The 22,672-nt window shown below is 33.8% G+C and overlaps 4 protein-coding genes across 4 annotated transcripts in view; 3 read left to right on the plus strand and 1 right to left on the minus strand.

Annotated features, from left to right (window-relative positions):
• LOC102579013 (probable ATP-dependent RNA helicase DDX11) overlaps window positions 1–605 on the plus strand; it is a 5,673-nt gene extending 5,068 nt beyond the window's left edge. The window contains exon 9 of the mRNA XM_006356095.2: window positions 189–605. Within this exon, the coding sequence (XP_006356157.1) occupies window positions 189–406 (218 nt within the window). The 3' untranslated portion in view covers window positions 407–605. The remainder of the gene's footprint in view (window positions 1–188) is intronic.
• A 1,210-nt stretch (window positions 606–1,815) lies between these two features.
• On the plus strand, window positions 1,816–2,364 carry LOC102579339 (uncharacterized). The gene has a single exon (XM_006356096.2). The coding sequence runs from the start codon at window positions 1,816–1,818 to the stop codon at window positions 2,362–2,364; it is 549 nt and encodes a 182-aa protein (XP_006356158.2).
• A 634-nt stretch (window positions 2,365–2,998) lies between these two features.
• On the minus strand, window positions 2,999–6,648 carry LOC102579662 (mitochondrial arginine transporter BAC2). The gene is made up of 2 exons (XM_006356097.2): window positions 6,153–6,648; window positions 2,999–3,869 (listed from the first exon to the last, which is right to left on the minus strand). The coding sequence occupies exons 1-2, from the start codon at window positions 6,384–6,386 to the stop codon at window positions 3,156–3,158; spliced, it is 948 nt and encodes a 315-aa protein (XP_006356159.1). The 5' UTR covers window positions 6,387–6,648; the 3' UTR covers window positions 2,999–3,155.
• A 6,999-nt stretch (window positions 6,649–13,647) lies between these two features.
• On the plus strand, window positions 13,648–16,576 carry LOC102584536 (IST1-like protein). The gene is made up of 5 exons (XM_006356199.1): window positions 13,648–13,688; window positions 13,766–13,898; window positions 14,369–14,472; window positions 15,827–15,971; window positions 16,070–16,576. The coding sequence occupies exons 1-5, from the start codon at window positions 13,648–13,650 to the stop codon at window positions 16,574–16,576; spliced, it is 930 nt and encodes a 309-aa protein (XP_006356261.1).
• The last annotated feature ends 6,096 nt before the right edge of the window (window positions 16,577–22,672 follow it).

Raw genomic sequence — 22,672 nt, forward strand, 5'->3', positions numbered from 1 at the left:
ACAACCCCCCCCCCCCCCTGTTAACTATGATCTCACAGACTTTCCTTTACTCCTAATATAGATATCTTGATCCTTAAATATAACTTAATAATTGATATAATGAACAGCCACTTTCAATAGTCCTTTAGCTTGTTCATATGCTTTATGTGGATTTTCATATTCCAGTGCTTTTCAATAATCTGCTGTAGGTAGAGCAATTCGGCATATTAACGACTATGCTGCCATCCTATTAGTTGATAAACGCTATACATATGATCCTTCTGAAAGAAACTCCTCACACTCAACCAACAAGCTCCCCCAGTGGATTAAAGGTTGTCTTGTTTCTGGAACAAAGAATTATGGAGAACTTCAGAGGCTGCTGCATCAATTCTTCAAGTTCCACAAAGGCAAAGAGGACAACCAGTAAGAGGTCGTGGCCAAAATTGCAGACCTGATGAAGTTTTGTATTGAGGCACAAGTTGTTAATGTTAATAAGTTGTGGGTTTATACAGGGATGAACCTTTTGTATCAACTAAAATTGATGCACTAATTTTGGGATGTACAGTTATGATAAATTATATATTGAATTAATCTGCCAAATCATTTTCATGATTGTTATATATGTTTAACTGAATTCCCGTGTGCACTGATCAAAATTGGTCTGCACTTTGCTTATTGTTGTTGTATGATATCCGCAGCTTTACTGCCAAACTCGTGAACCTTCTAATTATCAGTGTAACAAAAGATACAGAGTAAAATTATTGCAATTTTGTGATTCAGCTGTAGTCATGACTTACAAAACTGCTGTAGTTTTCCTCAAACAGTTTACAGAGAAGAAGAGGTTTTAAATACCCCACTTCATTAACCACTAAGTCCCACACAGTCCTCAGGTCAAAAAATTCCAGCGGAAGCAAAAAATATCAGGGGAGTTCTTTCTATTTGTACAAGTCTTGGTGGACGCATGCAAGTTGATACGAACGCCACAATTATTAAAAAAAAGGAGGTTTCCTTCAGCAGAGGTATTAAGACGAGGCTCATCTCATTTCCGTCAGTTTTGGCCTCTTACCCTATTCAACCAACATTATACCAATCCTTTTATAGATTGGGGCCCAAAAGACAGCTCTTTAATTTAAAAAAAAGCACTTGATACAATTGATACAGACAGTACTTATTACTCGATTAAAGGGAAATTATGGCCTTATTTCATGTATTGCTTGGGGCCCAGTTGTCTCAAACTGTACTGAATGTAATTTAGGTATGCTTAATTATAGGTAATAATTACTTTAAGCATCCTCCAACTCACTGATCAACTTTCCCTTTTTCTTTATAATGAATGCTGCAACACTTTCAGCAGCATTAATATAGTCAAAAGAATATCACGCAAATAGAAAAGATATAGAATAAGGATGACGCTCCTAGGCCAGCTCTCGGAGACAAAGGCTCCGAATTTCTAGTAATTAAAAAAATATCAGGCGATCTCTTCTAATTTAATTACCTAAACCTTGGTTGACAGAGTTATCCAAAATCTTGTTGGTGATAGGTAGCATGTACTCAGAGTACACAAGTCGAAGCACACAAGTTGGCCAAAATACCATAGCATGTACTCAGAGTACACTAGTCGAAGTGCACACAAGTTGGCCAAAATATCAAAAAGGGAAAGATATATTGGGGAACACAATTAAAGCAAGGAAGTCAAGAGAAAAAAAAAGAAGAGAATGCCCTTGTCCCCATCACTTTCATCAGTACATGTTGAAAACTATTTGGACATCTAAAATTTAAGGAGGGAAACAAGTTGCATTATCTCTTGCTAAGAAGATAAAGAAAGATAAAAGCCACATGGGGAAGGTGTACAGAAAGCCACAAATGCTGTTTAAGAAAACCTTTCAAAAGACCAAGAACCTCTTCCTCAAAACACTACATAATCTCAATTCATTTCTCTTTAAAAGTCATCACAAGTTACCTAAAGTTTGTCACTTCAATCCCTTCTTCTCTCGTAGCAACCGAATTCCAAACAGCATTATTCAAGAATTGGATGATTTCTACAGAGACTTTCCTCAACAATGGGAATGTAGTAACCAAAACGAAGTTCCACAGAGAAAGAACATTCGCGAAGAATCAGTAAACAACACAATGAAAGAACAGAGAGAAAAAATGGAAGATGCATTCCTTCGAAACACAAGTAAAGGTGAGGTATTAGTACAGAAGATGAAGGAACTAGAGATGATGGATGAGGAAGATTTGGATCAAATGATGGACATAAAAGAAGTGCTCTACTACTACTCTTACCTAAAATGTCCAGTTTACCTTGACATTGTTGACAGGTATTTCATGGACATGTATAATGAGTTATCACTTCCACAGACATTCATCAATGTCAACAGTTAAATGTGAAGTCTTGGTCCTATTAAGCTCTAGAAACTACAGAGAAAATGTCTTTTGCTTACTAATGAAAGTTTTCGAGCTTAGCTAACTTCTTTATGTCTGTTAATTGCCATGCCATGGACTTCTATATTGAAAATTTTCAGAAAACCTTATTAAATCTGAGTTAATCACTCAACTAGTAGTTATTATCTCAGAAAATTGGAATCAAGAAGAAAAGTGACTTTCTGAGTTGGCAACTATTAATTGAATGACCATATGAGGAATCAACCCTATTCGATCTGTATTTCTTGAGCAGGTTTCTTTACAATGTCAAGTAAGTTATTTGACACTATAAGTATAATTCATCCTTAATATTTTGGCTGTAATTTGTTTCAAGAAGTCTCAATATAGCAGAGCGATCAATGATCTTTACCATCTGCAAACCTAAAGAGAAATTGCAACACATTTCTGTCATTTATGCTGCTAAATAAACGTCTAAGAGCATTTAAATCTCATAACAAGAAAGAAAATAAGGCCCATGGCGGACGTATGTCTAATTGAAGAGATCAAGAAGGCTATCTCAACACCTATAATGGCTGAAGCCCAGATCCTAGAAGCCTTTGGAGTATACTACATACATGAAAGCTACATTTCACAGAAAGTGACGAAATATTATAATTAAACCATGTCCACAGGAAGTCAAGTTGATAAGAAAAGACTAATATTACATTTCAGCTTGAGGTATAAACCATACAATTGCTATAATGAATAATATAAAATGAGACAACACAACTCAATGACTACTTACTCCGGTATTAGAATGCATTTTCAGTTTGAATATTCGCGTGAACTTTATTGTTGTTGTTGATGAAAAGGCACCTTAAGGCAGTTTCATAGGCAGTGAATATAGCCCCATTCACTACAAATGCTCTGGCAACTGCAGTTCCCAAACCTCGCCAGAGCACATTGTATCCCTCGTGTTTCACACTTCTCCTGAAGCAATCAACAATGCCAGTATATCTCAATGGTGTAGATTGTGACTGAGCTTGGAATCGAGTTTTGATAACATCCAGCGGATAGCAGCATATCCAGCTAGCTACTCCTGCAAGACCACCTGCTATAAGCATTGTTCTAAAGCTCTCTTGACCATTCTTACGACATCCTGGATGAAGTTGCTCTCTAACATACTCGTATGTCCAGAAATATAGGCCGTGAGCTGGTGCATCTCTGAGGACTGTAATTGTTAATCCGCGATAAATTCCCCTCCATCCTTCTTGTCTGAATATGTTTCTTGCCACATCAGTTGGACCCTTACAACTTGTTTTTTGTTTTTTGTTATCCAGGATATTTCTCTGTTGCAACTGCAGTCGAATTTTCACAAGTTCGACAGGAGTGAGCATTAGGCTTTGTAATGCTCCTGTTCCAAATCCACCTAAGGCCACTCCTTTGTAGGAGGGTGGATCACTGGCTGGAGCATTCCTGTCAAATGCTCGCGATAGCACTGCATAAATCTGAAATACCATAGCATTCTGCAATAGCAAAGAAACTATTTTACACATTGTAGAAATTAATTAAGTTCTGGGATTATTAGACTCTATATCGATTAGTCTTACAAACAAGAACAACAATGAATGACATGTCTCAAGTTGAACATTTGCTCCGGTTCATATGTAGCAAACTTGTACCAAACTGTAGCAGCTAATTAGCTAAAGTTGCAAAAAAATAAAATATCAAATTATGCATGAAATGCAATTTAAGCCTATAGTGTATGTTCTCCTGAGAAGTGAATAATACTCCAGTTGACAGCCCATCTTCACTTATATATTATATTTTTACCTTATATACGATGTTTGTTTTGATTATAACTTTAATTTTGGTGCAATCGAATGTTACCTATTTCTCTCCTCATCTTGCTCTTATTTTTTGTTTAGTAGTCCTATTTTACCTTCTTTTCTTTTTGGCAATTAAACTTATTTTATTACCAAAAGTGTTAACATTCAGTACAAATCCGTATTGGTGTGGCAACCAAACAATGAACACAACTAACAATCATTTCTCCAAAGACTACATATCTACGAAAAAGTCTAGGTATAGTGATCTAGTCCTACTAGTTTGTTTGTAAGCTTATGCTTCGAACATCTCTCTTGCACTATTCTTTTGGTTACCATGTGTGGTTTGTTGGACTTAACTTGGAAGACCCGATTATTCCTTTCCATCCAGATGTAGTAAACTGCAGCTGCAATGCTCATTCGAATGATAGTGGTTGCTGCTCCTTTTCCTCGTGCATTTCTGTTGGCCCACTCAAGCTCCTCTTGTCAAGTGCTAGTTGGTCTCTAGTTATTCCTTGCCAACATAACAGCTGTGTCCATATGTCATATGTTTTTAGAGTAATCACAAGTAAAAAAAAGATGTTCACTTGACTCAATACCCCATTACATAAGACACACTGTTGGTTATCTGTGACACCCCAGTTCATTAACCTATACTTGGTATGTAAGCATGTTCACTATAGCTAATCTTGTTATGAATATCCATTTAGCTGCTCCCGGTTTTTGATGGAGTATTGTTGCATATTTGTCAGGTCTGTTTCTTGAACCCCTAGAGCCTGTAGGTCCTATTTTACCTTTTATCCTAGAGTTTGTAGGTCCTATTTTACCCTTTATCCTACTCTTTCTAACTTTACTCCGTATCCTTTTTTTTTTAATATAAGTTTATCCTTCATATTGCTGGTGCATGACATTATGAAACGACAAGAAACAATATAATCTATATATACATTATATTTATCCAGACAATACAATACGATACACTATTAACAATATGTAACAACCATCTAAACAGAATGGGTGATGTGGGGAAAATGGTTTATAATAAAATAAAGGATGTTTCAGTGCTCATGTCATTTGAGAATGTCCCATCCTTTTCCTTCTAGAATAACTAATTACTAATTAATGACTTAATTCCCTTATTTTCTTCCACAAACGGATATGAATCACCAATGAATGAAGATTTGATGACTAAGACTCCATCACAAATGCAAGTCAACAAACAATTAGTACTATAAAACATTAACAAATTGTAATAGGAAACAAGTGATTATATTTATTTATGTAGGAGACTCGTGGTCTCTAAATTCTAATATTTATTACTTTTATTATTATTATTATTATTGTTAAGCAAGCTTAATTTGGTATTAGTTCCGTGAACGTAAAAAAATCCATTTGAGGACCCCAAAGTCTCTATCTCTCTTGTTTTGGTAGGTATACAAAATATAACCATTACGTGTTATTGGACCTCTTCACTCATCTCCACGTAATACCCATCTCAATCCTTTACGATGTTTGCCTTCTGTGACTGTGACACAATTTTTTGCAAGAAATTTTTTGACTCCTCATCTTCGGCGAGAAACAGAGCAGGTGATACGCAACCAAACAAGAATTTCAATTTTATGGATTCTGAACCATTCAAGTGATAATACATATTTAATGAATTTATTAACTCAAATGTACAATTCGAATATAATCTACTGAATTTGACTGACTCCACCTGCTCCACCCCTGGTGATAACTGATAAGCCTAGCTAGGAGAAACTCCGGGGAGAAGTCCGATTAACACATATGAATAAACATCCATTTTACACCTATCCAATATATATGTTTTCGGATGCGAATTCAGAATTTCAAATTTATGAACTCCAATTACCACTTCAATTTTAATATACAAAAATAACTATACACAATTTCTGAAGCACATGAACTGTCATGAAGCCGTAATTACTGAACAAATAAGCCGAGTAGAAACAAAGGAATGACCTGAAATGTGACGGAAGCGAGAGGAGCAGCCATGCCTCTGTAGAGAGCCAGGGGACCTTCAGTGGCGGCAACATGGCGGAGGATGTTGAAAGCAGAGCCAGGCGTACAACTCTGTTGACGGACTCTAATGGTATCAAGAGGATAACCAGATACGATACCTGCAATTCCTCCGAATCCGCCAGCCACAAATTCTTTTCCCCAACTACTTGCTAGAAACTCTGGCCAGAAATCCATATATTTATTTATAATAATTCCCCCAATAAAAAAATCTTCAATTTTATAACCGTTTCTTCTCTCTGAAACTGAATTAGATTATGCAGTTGTAATTTGGCCCAACTCTTATCTAACAATTGCTAAAATGTGACGTGATTAAATTTTTCTCCTTTTTTTGTATTTTCTAAAAGCAGACGATGATGAAGTAATAAATTAAATTTGATATTGGGACTCGTTTATGATTATAGTCTGCATCTTTTTGTTTGCTTCTTATAGAGGAGCAAGTGTGCACTGCAGTGCCATAAATTTTGTTTTTTATTTGGTATACTGTTACTTCAATAATCATATCGAAATTCAATTAATTCAAATTTCGGACTTGCTTCTTGTTCACTTCAGTATTTATATTGATATTCGATTAATTCAAATTGCATATTTGCTGATCCTTGATTTCATTTCTCGAACTAGGATGATTTGAATTTTATTTCTTTATGATTATTCTATGAATTTGTAGAATATTCGAGTGAATTTAGTACATTTATATAGACATAAACTAGAATTTAGAGTTGAATATTATCCAAAAATCCTAATTGAAATCGAATAGACATTGTAATTTTGAACACGTCTTGTTTAGTCCCACAAAATTTTAATGTCTACAGCCCCATTTGAGAAAAAAGTTCTCTATGAAGAATTTTTCTACATCCAAACTCAAATTCAAGACATCTAACTAAGGAAAGAACGATCTCATCCACCGCATCCTAAATCATTTTTTTTTTGTTTATTATATATATATTTTATTTTATTTTTAAATCATGAAAATCTGCAACTGATTTTTTTTTTTTCTGTCCACCGAGGAAACGGCCAACAAATTCTTCGTTGCGCACGGCCCCACATATGATGCTAATTGCTACGTGAACCTGTAAATTTTCAGTAGTTATAATCCGGTCTAGTGGAGCTGCATAGATATTCGGACCAACCATTACAATGGACCCATTTAATTTTGAAACTACGAGTAATAAAATTTTAATACTTGTTACTGAAGGGTTAACAGGGACTTTTTAAAATTTGGGTGGGTCTTCTATTTGGGTGGATTTTTATTTGGGTGAGTTATTTTAATTCAATTTTGTTCAGAATTTTGATTTTTTTTATAAAAAAATTAATGATGTGGCCAAATTATAATTGGCCACGTGTAAAAAATGGTTTTGCAAAATTACTGTTAAAAAATAATGGCATGAATGAGCATTTTCTTAAACGGTAATGGCATAGATGAGCCAAACTTTTAACGGATGACATAAATGAGCCTTTTCTGAAAGTTTGATGGCATATTTGAGCCTTTTCCATTTTGAAAATTATAGATATCCCAATTATGTAGAAAATGATATTAATATAATAAATACTCAAAGAACATAGATTATATTTTAAGATATAAATAAACCATTTTCACTTCTTTTTTTCAGAATAATTTTCAGAAACACCAAAGATATATTTTTCTAATTATCATTTCAAATTACACATTAAAATTCTAAAACAATTCAATTTGTATAAATATCCAAATATAACTCTAATTTTCAAATAGCATTTTCAACTTGAAAATATATACATTACTTTATTTTCAAATTTACATACTCCCTTTGTCCCTAATTACTTGTTTATTTTTGAATTGACACGTCTATTATGAAAACAATGATTGACATAGTGAGTTTATCATTTTATCCCTATTAATTATTAAGTGGATGAATTAAAAAGTTAAAATTTTCAGGAAGTTATAACTTTTTCAAAATTAATTAATTGAAGGTATAATATGTAAAATAAATTTGTTCTTTCTTGATTTGTCAAAATAAACAAGTAAAAAGAGACAAATAAAAAAGGAAAATTGAACAAGTATGCAGAGAAGAAGTACTATTTTTTATGTCTTAGGAAAAAATAGACTTGGTACTCTATTTTTAGAATTATGATTTCATTGTTCACACGTTGTTTGACTAGTCTTACCTGCAAATTATACTACTCTCTCCGTCCCATTTTATTTGAGGTAATTTGATTTGGCACGGAGTTTAAGAAAGAAATGAAGACTTTTAAAACTTGTGGTCTAAAATGAATGATATAAATTTGTGTGGCTATAAATCATTTCATTACGGGTAAAATAGATATTTAATAGTCAAATTGTTACTTAATATAAAAATGTGTCATTCTTTTTGGGATCGACTAAAAAGGAAAGTAAGTCACATAAATTGAAACAAAGGGAGTAGTATATTATGGTCGTCCCAAAAGAATTTCTGGTTTTATGTAAAGATCAGATATAGGATAAGCTGATAAGGAACCCAAAATAGTACAATTAGTCTTTACATTTTCTCTAGTTGTTTTTTTTTCAAATAACCTACCGTTGAATGAATATAGATTATCATTATCAAAGGATGTGATACAGTGGATAGAGTTGTTTCTCTCTTAATTAAAGGTCTCGAATTCAAGCTTTGGGTATGAAAAAATTCTTGGTAGGGAGTGCTTCCCCTGAAATGGAGCTCCTTGGTGGGAGTGCTTCCTCTGACATGGAGCTCCACATGATGTGAATCCAAAATAGTTGGACTCTAATACGAGTACCGATACTTGTAAATTGATGGACCCTTCATGACTAATTAATTAAGTAGTTGAAACTTGAATTTGATTAATTTGTCCGTCATTTTCTGAGTTCTCTCTACTATATATTTTTCTTTCTCTATATATAGGTACTTGATGTGCATTTTAAGACTATTGAATATTGATCCTATACCAAGGCTTTGATTTGGGCCACAAGGCTGCCTCAGGTTGGGCTCCAGGCTAGCCTTAAGAACCCAAATTTTATCATGCAAATATGGCTTGATTGGCTATGTTCAAAATTCCAATTATATGACAAGATTTTTTTTTAATGAACAACCTTTTTTATTCAATAAATATTTAATTATATTATCCACATTTTACACATGTTTAAGTCCTATTTATTTCACAAAAAAGTCTACAAAAGTATATTCTTCTTTTTAAAAAATGTATGTGATTTTGGAATGTTGCAATATTTTTTCATATTTCTTAAATTTTGTGTCCACTCAAATTACATCACATGAATTGAAACTGAGAGAGTAATGGACAAACATCCATGAATCAATCAGAATCCAATAATAGGAGTATTCTAGTTTGGACTAAAATACTCTTTATTAATTCTTTAATCTGTATCTATTTACGTGCCTCTTAATTTTAGAATAATGAATAATAAGATCAAAGTTGAAAAAAATCAATTCTCGCTTGATTTTTAGAATTGACAAGCAAGTATTTATGAATAACTATATTTAGGATATAGCAACTAAAAGGAACGGAACGAATAATGAAGTACAACTCTCATCTTGTTCAAAAGATTGTCTATTGAACAAGTAAAGTAAATTTATATTTTGGTCTAATTTCATGTGCTCACAATATATGAATATATATGCTTGAGCAGTAAGGCAAAGGCAGGAATTTGATCTCGCTTTCTTGTGAAATATTCTTGGCTAATTAGAATATACCCAACCCCGACCTACATAAATAAATAGTTTCTACGTGCGTATTATAAGTTAGGCTTTAAGTTTTTTTTTTCCAGTCTGCATTAGAATTTCAATTAAATTCAGATCGCATATTGCACGGTCTATTTGGAGGTGACACTTCTATCATGACTTTCTCCATATCCAGAGCTCGAATCTGAACCCTTCCACAACTCTTATAAGCTTTAAGTAAATTGCAAGTGCAATTAAGCCCTCTTTGCTTTGCTTACCAAAAAGAAAAAAAAGTTAGGCCTTCTAATATGTGTCGATATCTCCAAAGTAACCGCCCTATGTTTTTTATGATGACTAGAAAAACCACTTTGCTAGCCTAGATCTTTGTTTTTCTCGATATAACTTTTTGGCAGGTATTCATGTTAGTTCAATTACACTTTTATCAAGACTTGCATGTGTATTTGTTTCTATTAAACCCAATCAAAACCTCTGCTCCTAATCAAAGTGGCATTTAATTTCATAACAACTACTCATTTCTTTCTCTGAGTTTCAATTTTCTAGTATTCCAAAACCAAGAAAGAAGCTGCATGATTCAATGGTATGTATGTCACTCTTAATTCTTCTCCTTATTCTTCTTCTGCTTCAACATTAGCCTTATGTATGAGACTTTTCCATTTTCTGAATTGTTTGTTTTGGTTTTAGTTTTGAGTTCACTTTTTTGTAAGGAACGTGTAAAAAAAATTATTGTAGAGCCACCATTTTGGCGGAGTCAGGATTTTTATCATGAAAATTCAAAATGTAAACAAGTACTATACACAAAAGGAATTTAGATGAACCTCTTGTATGCGCCGTTACCTTTAGTTTTAATTTATATGATGTAGATTGAATAAAGATAGAGTTTAAGAAAAAGAAAGAAGGAGAAGATTTGAAATCTATGTTTTATAAATTAAATATGGCATAACGTATGTGTATGATTAAAAAGTTTTTGGAATTATTTATGTTTTTCAACATGTCTTAGTAACATATTTGTCTAGCTAAGAAATCTCTGTCATTAAGGTAAAAATGAAAAATTTAAGTTAAATTGTTTCCAAATTGTTAAAAAATTAGACATTTTATCATTCTTTTTGTAATGATAGGAATACTCCTACTTAACTAATAATTATAGATAAATGGGATTTAACAACTTTTGAAAATGCAGATTACGTGCTATAGCAAGTTAATTACTCCTAATATACACTTATAATGTAAAAAATATTTGTAGATGCATCAATGTACATAAATTGAATCTTAATAGTTTTTCAAGCTCTAATAAATTTTTTATATATGCTTTTTTGTAACTAAAAAAATGTTGTAATTAACTGCAGCTTATCGTGACAATGATGTTTGGATCTGTAGCAAGAACGACAAGGGCATTTATGATCCAACCGGTTTCAACCTTGACAACATTGTTGTACTACAGCGATCGCCTCCCTCGTAACCTCAATTTGGACCGGCTGGTTCGTAATGACTTGGTTGATAGTGGAAACTATTTGTTTCGTTTCCTTATTCACTTTTTGAGATGTTTTTGGTAGTTTCATTTTCACTTAATTAACTGAAGGGGAGCGTTAGAGCAATAATCAAGTTATCTTCATGAGCGGTAAAAGTTGTAATTAATGATTGTATTAGGAATGTTTTGTACATTGAACTACCCTTTTTTTACTTAGTTAACTGATTTCAAATCTCTTTTAACTTTTTCCGATTTGTATATCTTTTATCTTTTTTGATATATTCAGTTCTGGTGTAGAATTAAAATCCTATCAACTCTACATATTCCCTATGGATGGGAAATTCCCTTATTTAGGACTCTTCTATGGTCCTTCATAATTCGAAGGCCGGACTCAGGCTCATATTTTTTTAATTTTTACGTAATTAGTAAGTAAGAAAGAGCAAAATTAATTCCTTCGATAAATTCGAAGTCGTAACAAGGATACAATTCAAACTGTAACATATTGGTAGATGGACTGTGACATGGAATTTTGTTGAAACTTACGTGGACGACAACTTAACATATTCAAGAAAGGTCAAGAGAGAATGATGTATACACAATCTTATTCCTATCTTAGGAGAGTTAGTGTCGGCTCTAAAGAGTTGAAAAAAAAGGCAAGTCTTAAGCCCCATATTTGAGGGGTCTTATTTTATTTTATTTTTAGCAATAATTGGTATTTGGTCATAGGTTATTTTTTAAAAAAAATATTGAATACCATTTTCAAAAGAAGTTAACTTTTCGTAGAAAAAATGACATATCTGGAATACTATTTGTCAAGAAAGATTAAATAAATTGGTTATATTATCAATGAATAAGAACTATTAGAAGAAACCGATTATAATAAAGTTATTAACAACTTTACTTTATATCTCAAAGAGCTAGAAGAATATACTACTTTTTCAATTTGTTTGACCTGTTTTAACTTGATATGAAGTTAAAGAAAATAAAGAAAACTTTTGAATTATGTGATTTTTGATTAAACATACAGTGTACCAAAATATCTTGTGATCTTATATATATATCATGTGAAAAGTTGAAAAACTAAAAAAATGTCATTTCTTTTTTAACTGGAGTAAAAAATTTTCTTTGATATATAACATGCATGTTAAAAATATATATACATATTTATAAATTATAAGCTATAGAAGAGTATTATAATTCAATAGCTAATATACAATTCAAAACAATTTCAAAAAGTTGTGAGCAAAGAAAAATCTCTCTTACTCTTTAAATAGTAATAGTGCCACATGTAGTGGAACATAAATATGTAACATGAAGATGGGATCAAAATAGAGATTAATTTTACCCTGCATTACTTAGGTATAGGTTTTATTATTATTATTATTATTGAAATAACCATTAAATGTCTAATATTTACACATCTGATTAATTCAAATTTGTACAACATAAGATTCATTAAGAGAAAGATGAATCTTTATTTCTCAAGATTTAAACCCAAAGAATCTGATTACTAATTAAAAAATCTTATCCATCCCAGCATTACTTATAATTAGGTGTAGGTTCCTTTTTTTTGAGATAACCACTAAGTAGCTAGTACTTACAGATTTACTTAATTTAAATTTGTGTCTCATAAGATTTATTAAGAAAAAAATGTATCTTACGTTCTGAAGACACAAACTCAAAAAAATCTAGTTAATAATTAAAGAATCTTATCCATCCATCACACTCTCCTTTTCTTTTTCGTTTTTTCAAATTTCCAAATCCAATATCACAAAAAACTTGTCTTTTATATTCCTTTACCTCCAAAGAATAATAATAATAATAATAATAATATAGTAATAAAATAAAATAAAATAATTTAAGGATGGAAATTGAAAGATGATACTCAACGGTTACTCTCCCGCGGTTTCCACTCCGAGTCCATCAATCTAACGTAAACCCGCCAACTTCGTATTCCATAGAACCTGTAAGCATTTACCATACTACCCTTCTCCTTCGCCTATAGCCATTAAAACACACTCCTAATAATGAGGACATTACAGTAAAAGAACTTAATTGCCGTTATCCAATAGACCCCCATGGAATATAGCTTGACTGTTTTTCTTTTTTCTTTTTATCTTCAACTTCTTTCATAACGAATTAAATTCTAAATTAACACTTAATTAATACTAGTATATGAGATTCCTCTGTTCTTTTCTCCATCTTAAAGGTTTTAATTAAAATCCATGTTGCTTCTAGATTAAAATTTGTATCCTTTTAATTTTTCAAATCTTTTAACTTTTTAGGTGAACCAAAAAAATAAAAAATGTTGGACTCATGGAAGAAAAACAAGTTTTATTCAAAATGGTAAGAGTGATAATTCGTCTGTTTTTATTTTTTCTTGTTAATATTGCTAATGTTCTTGTGGAAATTTTCTGATACAGCAAGTCTACAATCAAGCAGACCAAAACTCGAATCGATATGATCAGGAAGAAGAGAAATTCAATGCAGAAATACTTGAGGAATGATATAGCTGACCTTGTTAAATCTGAATTGGATGTCAATGCCTACGACAGAGTAATTTTTCTTTTGCTGGAATTTATATGTCTGTATATTCCGTTATTCTATGACTTTGTTTTATTTTATATGAGTTCAAACGAGAGAATAACTCATTTCTATATTTGGAAACTCTTCGATTTTAAAATTCATATTTTGTTTTTAATGATGTGTTTTTATAAAAATAGAAGTGTTATGATGTATGTTACATAAGCTCTAGATATGCTTCTAGCATGTGACAAAAGCATCTCTTTCTTGGTTGGGATTGAGGCGTAGTTGTTGATTCGTTCCATCAACGTTTAGTCTGTTGATGGTGCAATGTTCTCTGCGTAATAGTGTCATTAGTGAGAGGAGGATCCATCTACTTTGCATCGAAAATCATACGATGAGGATTGGCATATTAGCCTGAATAAAGTGAATCTGTACAATCTGTGTTTTCCCCAAAAACTGATGAAACTAAGCTCTACTGATTTTTTGTCTTAATGCAACAGACTGAAGGCCTTCTAGTTGAGCTGAATCTCTTGAGCTGTTATGATTTTTTAGATCAGTATTGTGAGCAGATCCTTAGTCACCTTGACACCATAAGTACACAGAGGTACTCTTCACATTTTTAATTTCTATTTGGTGTCTCAGAAGAACAGTATACATAAATTGTTAATATAATATCCATTTTCTGACAATAGAATTTAGTGAATCTCTAGCATCATAAATAGGGGTGTTCATGGTTCGGTTTGGATCAGTTATAGGTTAAAATCAAATCCAAACCACAATTAATCGATTTTTAAATTTCTAAAACCAAACCAAACCAAATCAAAAAAATAACCGTCGGTTTGGTTATTGTTGGTTTGGTTCGGTTTTTTGGTTATTTCGGTTTGAAAGTATATAGTTTTTTGAGGGCATATGCATCTCGATAGACACAAATTCATAGTACATAAACAATCAGAAAAGCTATTGTAAATTTTATTAAGCAATACTAGACATAGAACAATTGAAACAGGACTAAAAAAAACTCATTACCCTGTTAGAAGACTTATATCTAAAAAAAGAGAAAAGCAAATGTATATAATGTAGTGGAAAAAATCAATATTAGCAGAGTTGTCTTGATAAATATATAACATATTGAATCTTGCATGTTGTGACAACTGAGAATTTTCCCTAATAAACCAAAAAAAAAAAAAATCAGTGCTCCAAATGTAAAAATCACTTAAATAATAAATTTTTGGTTGAGTTAGAATTAGGATTTTAATACTTGGGCTGAAATTTAAGTGTTGGGCTTAAAAAAATAGTAAAGTTAAAGACTTAAGTTAATTAAAATTTACTAAAATATATATATTTTATTTATGAATAATATATAAATAATTATAAAATTTATATATATAATTTAACGGTTCGGTTTGGTTATTTTTGCGGATATTCATTTGTAAAACCAAAACCAAATCAAATAGTATCGGTTTTCAAAATTCAAAAACCAAACCTAACCAAATCCAACCAAATATCGGTTTTTTTAATCGGTTTGATTCAGATTGCGGTTTGGTTTGGTTGTTTAACCATAAGCATGAACAGCCCTAATCATAAACATCTCAGTTCTCAGATGACAACAATAACATACTCAGTGTAATTCCACAAATGAGGTCTAGGGAGGGTGCTGTGTACGCAGCCTTACCCTTACCCTTACCTTATGAATATAAAAATGTATTTTCCAATAGAACACTAAAATTGAAGAATAAGACCGTAGGAGAGTAATAATAACAATACTGTAGTGATAGGGAACTAGACACTACTCGACTGCCAACTAACCTTTTACACTTATCCTCAACCTCCATATCTTTCTATCTAGGATCATGTCCTCGGTAAACTGTTGGTCTACCATGTCCTGTCTAATTTATCAATTTTCCAAGAATAGTTTTCCTGTGAGTCAAACTATTTCTGAACAATTCTTGTTGTTTCAGGGAATGCCCTGAGGATTGCAAGGAACCTGTAGGATCTTTGATGTTTGCAGCAGCAAGACTAGCAGACCTGCCTGAATTACGTCAACTTAGGACGATGCTTAATGAAAGATATGGAAATTCACTTGAATCTTGTGTCAATAATCAGGTAACTACACATTCTTTTCATCCTCAGATAATACTCGTGCATAAAATTTCTCAGATAACTCCTCTTTCTTGTAAAAAAGATCATATTTTTCTTGGCAGTTTGCTGCGAATTTAAAGCCAGTACCACATAAATTGGACGTGAAACTACAGTTGATGCAAGATGTAGCAGTAGAATATGGTTTAGAATGGAATTCAAAAGCTTTGCAACAGATGCTATATGAACAAGAGCACGCGGATGTAGCAAGTAACAATAAAGAATCTGAAGATGCTCATCATATCGAATCAAGAGATGATGATGCAGTTGAAAATGCTACCTCAGAACAAAGATCAGTTAGGACGAAACATCTGGATCAGTCCGGTCATAAAGATTCAGGACATGAACCAAATGGTGAAATCTCTAGTCATAGAAATCGAGGCGGTCCATCAGGCAGAACAACATCTCTTCCAGTTGAATTGGAACAAGTAACTCCGGAAGAGCTAGTGAAAGGACACACTCGAGCAAATTCTTGTACGCCTGATATGTTTGGGCATGTCCATCCAAGGGTACCAAACTATGAGGAGGTTGTCGCTCGCCTTACAGATCTTGGTGGAAAATCAAAAGAATGAATTCCTGTTAAATTTTGATTTTCAATCATCTTACTTTTTGCATACTACATGTTAAGAGTTGACACAGTATATATTACTCCTTCAGTTATTAAATCATTTGATTGTAAATATGCTCATTATATAAAGTCTGTATGAGTATTTGACACATTCAATGAGTCATTCGACTCTCGAGTTTCTAGCAGTGACAAAATTCTACTTTGAATTCTTAGAATGTCTACCGCTGGAACTTGCAGCCTATTGAAAGCTTGAAACACATGCATGAGGGTTGATTTCTCAGATGGCCACTCAACTAATAGTTATTATCTCGGAAAATCACATTTCTTCTTGATTCAAACTTTCTTCAACAAAGACAGCAACTTTCTGAAATAAGTGACCATCAACTCTATTTGAAATTTTGCAGACTATTTCTTGAAAGTGACTCAGTTCATAATGATATTCCGAGTCTTGGATATAATTAGGGTAAAGAAAAACACAAATGTAGGGATGGTGTCAACATGAAGAAGAGTACAGAATAGAGTAAATACAGGACAGATCAATGTCATGAATTTTTACATGTGAGTTCACATAGGGAACTAGTGATCAGTGATCTTATTGGTTCCCAGTTGAGCAGCCCATTTGTAATCAGCATGATGATGCCTACACCTGAAGGAGCCTGGATGCTGTGTAGGGGAACAAACACACTGTTTCATCATTCCAGCTTCAGCTGATGATCCATTTCCATTTGATACTTCTCTGCTTACAACTTGTATCTCCACTTGTTCCCTTGCAACTCCTCTCTCCCCAGGACGTTCTCTCGGGTAACACATTGGATACTGGAGATACTATATGAACCACTTTCACCATATTATATACTAGTATGAATAAGGATTAGGGAGTACTAGTAGAATAGAAGGTAAGGAGGAGAAGAAAAGTGGAAATGTACATTAAAATACAAACTTTGGATTGATTCACAGTTACCACAGATAGGAATTGGTGACTGAAATTGCTCTTTCATTTTAGCTTTTAGTTTCCAGTGGATAGTGTGTAATGATGGGCAGGGCCGGAGATAACCGGCACAAGAAGTTCATTTCATCACAATAATATTCCGTATATATAAGGTCAAAATTATTATTTTTTATGCGTACGCCTTAATGGGGGTCTTGATTTTTGTGCATATTAGTCGCTTAGAGAAAAATGAGTGAAGATAGGCAAGGCTGTGGAATCAGTGGCTATTTTGAGGTGAAGGACCAGCTAAGATTCCAACCACTTGTTCAATATTGGTTTGGCTGTGTTCACAGCAATGTGAAATTTTGATAGAGAAGTGCCAATGTGGATTGTACTGCCAAGTTGTGTCATTTTATAATGGGAAAAGAAACGTATGGACAACTTTTAGTCCGACAGTTCCTACTATGGTGGAGTACTGCTTTGGCTCTCCAAATTTTTTGTTGTAAATACTCCATTCCTTCCAAAAAAAAAACTGAGGCTTCACCAAAAAAAAGTCCCAAAATAGAAATTTTTACTTCTTTTTTTTCATACTACCTTTAGTATTGATACATGAAGTAGTAGTCGTCAAATTCAGAGTTTCAATACATCATTAATAAGGTTAGTTTATTAAAACAACATCTTTCATTAAAATTTTCTTAAACGGTGTGATAGGTCAACATGAGTCAAGTAATATAAAACTGAACAGAAGGAATAATTCTTCTTAATAGTGCTCAATTCTCAAGAAATGTCAAATAAATAGGTGTAACTTAATAAACTATATCTTGTATTTATTATTTTTTGACATAATACATAAATATGTCGAGAAAATAGTCAAAAGCTCCCTCAATCTATTAGCCAATTCTCAACTACACACTTATTCTATACGGGGGTCCTATTACCCCTGAACTATTTAAATATGAAATAATCACCTCCCTAAAAAGTTATAACCAGTTTTATGCCAGAGTTGTGCAGAACACGCGATGTACATTCATTTTCTTTTATTCTTTTTCTTTTTTTCTTGTAAATTATAAACCTAATCAAAATAATAATTTAATAATTCCTTGTAAAATTATGTAAAGTTCTCATTTTTATCAAACCTGGAAATTAAAATTTACAAATTGCTTTCAAATAGAGATTGTTTTTTTAAAATACTAATGATTTCTTTAGAGAATAATAAGAGAAAATGAGGAAAAAATTATCTACACCAAATCAAAGAAGAAGAACAACTCCATAGCTAGTCTACATAAACTTTCAATTTGAAATCGAACCCAAAAATAAAAATTCACAAATAAGTATTCACAAAGAGTGAAAAATAAATTTGGTAAGAATGAAATTAAAAAGTGAAATTTCAAATTCACCATTGTTGGTTCATTGTGTTTGACTTTTTTTTTTGCTGAAATTATGATTGGTTTAAGAAAAAACTTGAACTCCATTTTTGAGCATATGTTCCAAATCAGATTATCATGTTATTACTTGGTTTCTTGCATGAACTTGAGAACCCTAGCTATGTATTTCTTTAGTTATTGAATTACACATGCTAGGCCAAATAATTCAGTCATTTTAGATATACATGGCTCAGTCTTGAATGTGTTATTATCAGATATTTACGCGCATTCTCAGTTTGCATGTCAGTTTTGAGCTATCTATATATTAAAAAAATTCAGTCATAATTTGTAAATCACTTAATCTAATGGAGTAGCTTAATACCGAGTTGGACTAGGGTCAGTCACCCTTTTAGTCCAAGAACTACGAGCCATGTAGGTTGTAAGTCCCCTCTGTGGGCATCATTTTAGTGATCACGCCAGCATGCCTCTATACCTTTGGCCGGGTATATTGGGTCCTCTCAATGGGGCGTATACATCGGACTTCACATTTAGCTCATGTGGTTTTATTATCGGTTATTAGTACCTCCCACAGCTCAGTCAGATTCTATTGCATTGACCATGTTTCAGTATTCAGTCTCAGCATGTTATAATTTGGTCATTGCATTCAGTTTAGTCATGTTCAGTATTTCAGTATCTATATCACGTTCAGTTTATGTTCTTGCTTTATCGCTTGTTGAGTTATATGCTTGTTCAGCTTTACTCTATCATGCATGCTCAGTACCTTTCAAGTACTGACGCATATATTACGCTACATCTTCTCATGATATAGGTTCAGGTCCTCAGCAGTCAGATCACGCTTAGATCGTTTCCCGATCTCCAACTCAGCAGTACCAGTGGTGAGTCCTTATTCTTCGAGGACAATAGTCATGCTATTTTCTTCAGTATTTTAGTCTTTCAATTTCAGTTTTGCTAGACTTAGCTTGGGCTTGTCCCATCATTTCTAGTTAATTAGAGGCTATTTTCAGACATAGTTAGATTCATCTTAGTATTTGAATTTGATGTTTCTTTTGTATTAAACTCTCAGATTTGATATATCCAGTTTAGTATATGGGTTTTTCCCTATCATATCAGATTAAATTATGATTTAGCTTCCGCATCAGATATTATTAGCTTTAGTATGCTTATGATCATGCCAGCAAGTTTAGCCTGGGGTTACTTGTTATCCTAGGTCCCGTATCCACGTCTCGAGGGTAGCTTGGGGCGTGAAAAAATTGGTATCAGAGCACTAGATATAAGTGTCCTATGATGTCTGAAAAGCCGCACTAAGTATAGTCTATTTTATGGGTGTGAAGTGCACCACATCTAATGAGAAGGAGGCTACTAGGTGTTTTAGGAAAAATCTTCATTTTTTTGTTACTCTTATCGTGCGTAAGGGATGATCTAATCCCATTCTAACACGACGTTCTATATTTTAGTGATCATGCCGCCTCGTAGAGCTAACGCCAGGAATGCGAATGCCAGGAACGCAAATGCAACTCCTCCAGTCTCAAATCAAGAAGTCTTGAACGCAGAGTTCAGGAACGCCATTCAGATGTTGGCTCAGAGTGTGACCAGCCAGAACAATTAGCGGGCTCCAGTTCTGGTAAATGCCATTGTTGGGTCAGCTGCAGCCATAGTGCAAGGCTTTGTTAGGATGAATCCTCCAGAGTTCTTAGGATCGTAAGTTGGAGAAGATCCCCAAAACTTCATTGATGAGGTCAAGAAAATCTTTGAAGTGATGCAGGTAACTGGGAATGATCGGGTTGAGTTAGCATCTTACAAACTTAAAGATGTAGCTCATATCTAGTTTACTCAGTGGAAGCAAAACAAGAATACATATGCAACTCCTATCTCTTGGGATTGCTTTATTGAGACTTTTCTGGATAGGTTTTTCCCAAGAGAGCTAAGGGAGGCGAAGGCTCAGGAATTCATGAGCTTAAGGCAAGGTAGCATAACAGTCCAAGAGTATGGGTTCAAGTTTACCCAACTCTCCAGGTATGCTCCTCATATGGTGGTTGATTCTAGGACCCAAATGAACAGGTTTCTTGATGGAGTGTCAGATTTGGTGAAGACAGAATGCAGAAATTCTATGTTGTTAGGAGATATGAGCCTCTCTAGGCTTATGACTCATGCTCAGCAAGTTGAGGGTGATAAACTTAAGGAACAGGCCAAGGAGAACAAGAAAGATAGGACTGGAACCTCTGAGTATTCTCAACAAAAATCGGGTGGTGGAAATCGTTCGCAGAGTCAGCAGAAATTTACTCCAACACCTTTATCAGCTAGTGTTCCGTCCTCCAAGTTTCATAACGATAAAAAAGGTAGGGCATCAGGCTGTAAGTCTCAGGGGAGTGTTACAGGTACCAAAACCTACCCAACTTTCCCTAAGTGTGGTAAGAACCATCCGGGCGAATGCCTTGCAGGAAAGGAAGGGTGCTTTGGGTGTGGTCAGTCTGGTCACAGGTTGAGGGATTGTCTTTCTAAACAGGGTCAAGGAGGCAATGCTAATCAAGCCCAGTTTACAACTTCAGCAGCACCGGCATGTCGCCCGACTCAGCAGGGTAACTCTTCTAGTACGGGTGGCGAACAACGCCAAAACATGCTCTATTCTCTTCAGACTTGCCAGGATCAGGATGATTCTCCTAATGTAGTCACTGGTACGTTACGAGTCTTTGATCTCGATGTTTATGCTTTGTTAGATGCAGGGGCTACTCTTTTCTTTGTTACTCCTAACATAATAGTCCAATTCAGTGTTAGTCCAAAAAATCTCACAGAACCTTTCTCAGTCTCTACTCCAGTCGGTGACCCAGTTATAGCTAGACGGGTATACATAAATTTCCCTGTCACAGTCTCTCAGAAATTCACCTCAGCAGATCTTGTAGAGTTAGAAATGGTAGACTTCGATGTAATTCTAGGCATGGATTTGTTACATTCCTGTTATGCCTTAGTCGATTGTAGAACTAGGATTGTTCGTTTTTAGTTTCCTGACGAACCAATCTTAGAATGGAAGGGTAGTAGCTTAGCTCCTACGGGTCGATTTATTTCTTACCTTAAGGCCAGAAAGATGATCTCTAAGGGTAATTTCTATCATCTAGTTCGGGTTAAGGATTCAAGTTTCGAAACCCCAACTTTTGAGTCAGTTCCTGAAGTCAATGAATTTCTAGAAGTGTTTCCAGAAGATCTTCCTAGAGTCCCTCCCGATAGGGAAATCGACTTTGGAATTGATCTCATTCCAGATACCCAGCCTATCTTTATTCCTCCTTATAAAATGGCTCTAGTTGAACTTAAGGAATTGAAAGAGCAGTTGAAAGACCTTCTAGATAAGGGCTTCATCAGACCTGGTATTTCGCCATGGGGTGCACCAGTGTTATTCATGAAGAAGAAATATGGTTCTCTTAGAATGTGCATTGACTATAGGTAGTTGAACAAGGTAACAATCAAGAATAAGTATCCCATCCCCAGGATTGAGGACTTGTTTGACCAACTTCAGGGCGCTAGTAATTTCTCAAACATAGACCTAAGATCGGGTTATCATCAACTTAAAGTCAGAGATAGTGACACTCCGAAGACCGCCTTCAGGACTCGGTATGGACATTATGAATTTGTAGTTATGTCATTTGGACTAACCAATGCTCCTGCAGCTTTCATGGATCTGATGAACAGAGTGTTTAAGCAGTACTTGGACTTATTCGTTATAGTCTTTATTGATGATATCCTCATTTATTCTAGGAATGAGGAAGAACATGCGAGTCATTTGAAGGTTGTTCTGCAA

Source organism: Solanum tuberosum, unplaced genomic scaffold (genome assembly GCF_000226075.1).
Source record: "Solanum tuberosum cultivar DM 1-3 516 R44 unplaced genomic scaffold, SolTub_3.0 scf00215, whole genome shotgun sequence".
Lineage (NCBI taxonomy): Eukaryota > Viridiplantae > Streptophyta > Magnoliopsida > Solanales > Solanaceae > Solanum > Solanum tuberosum.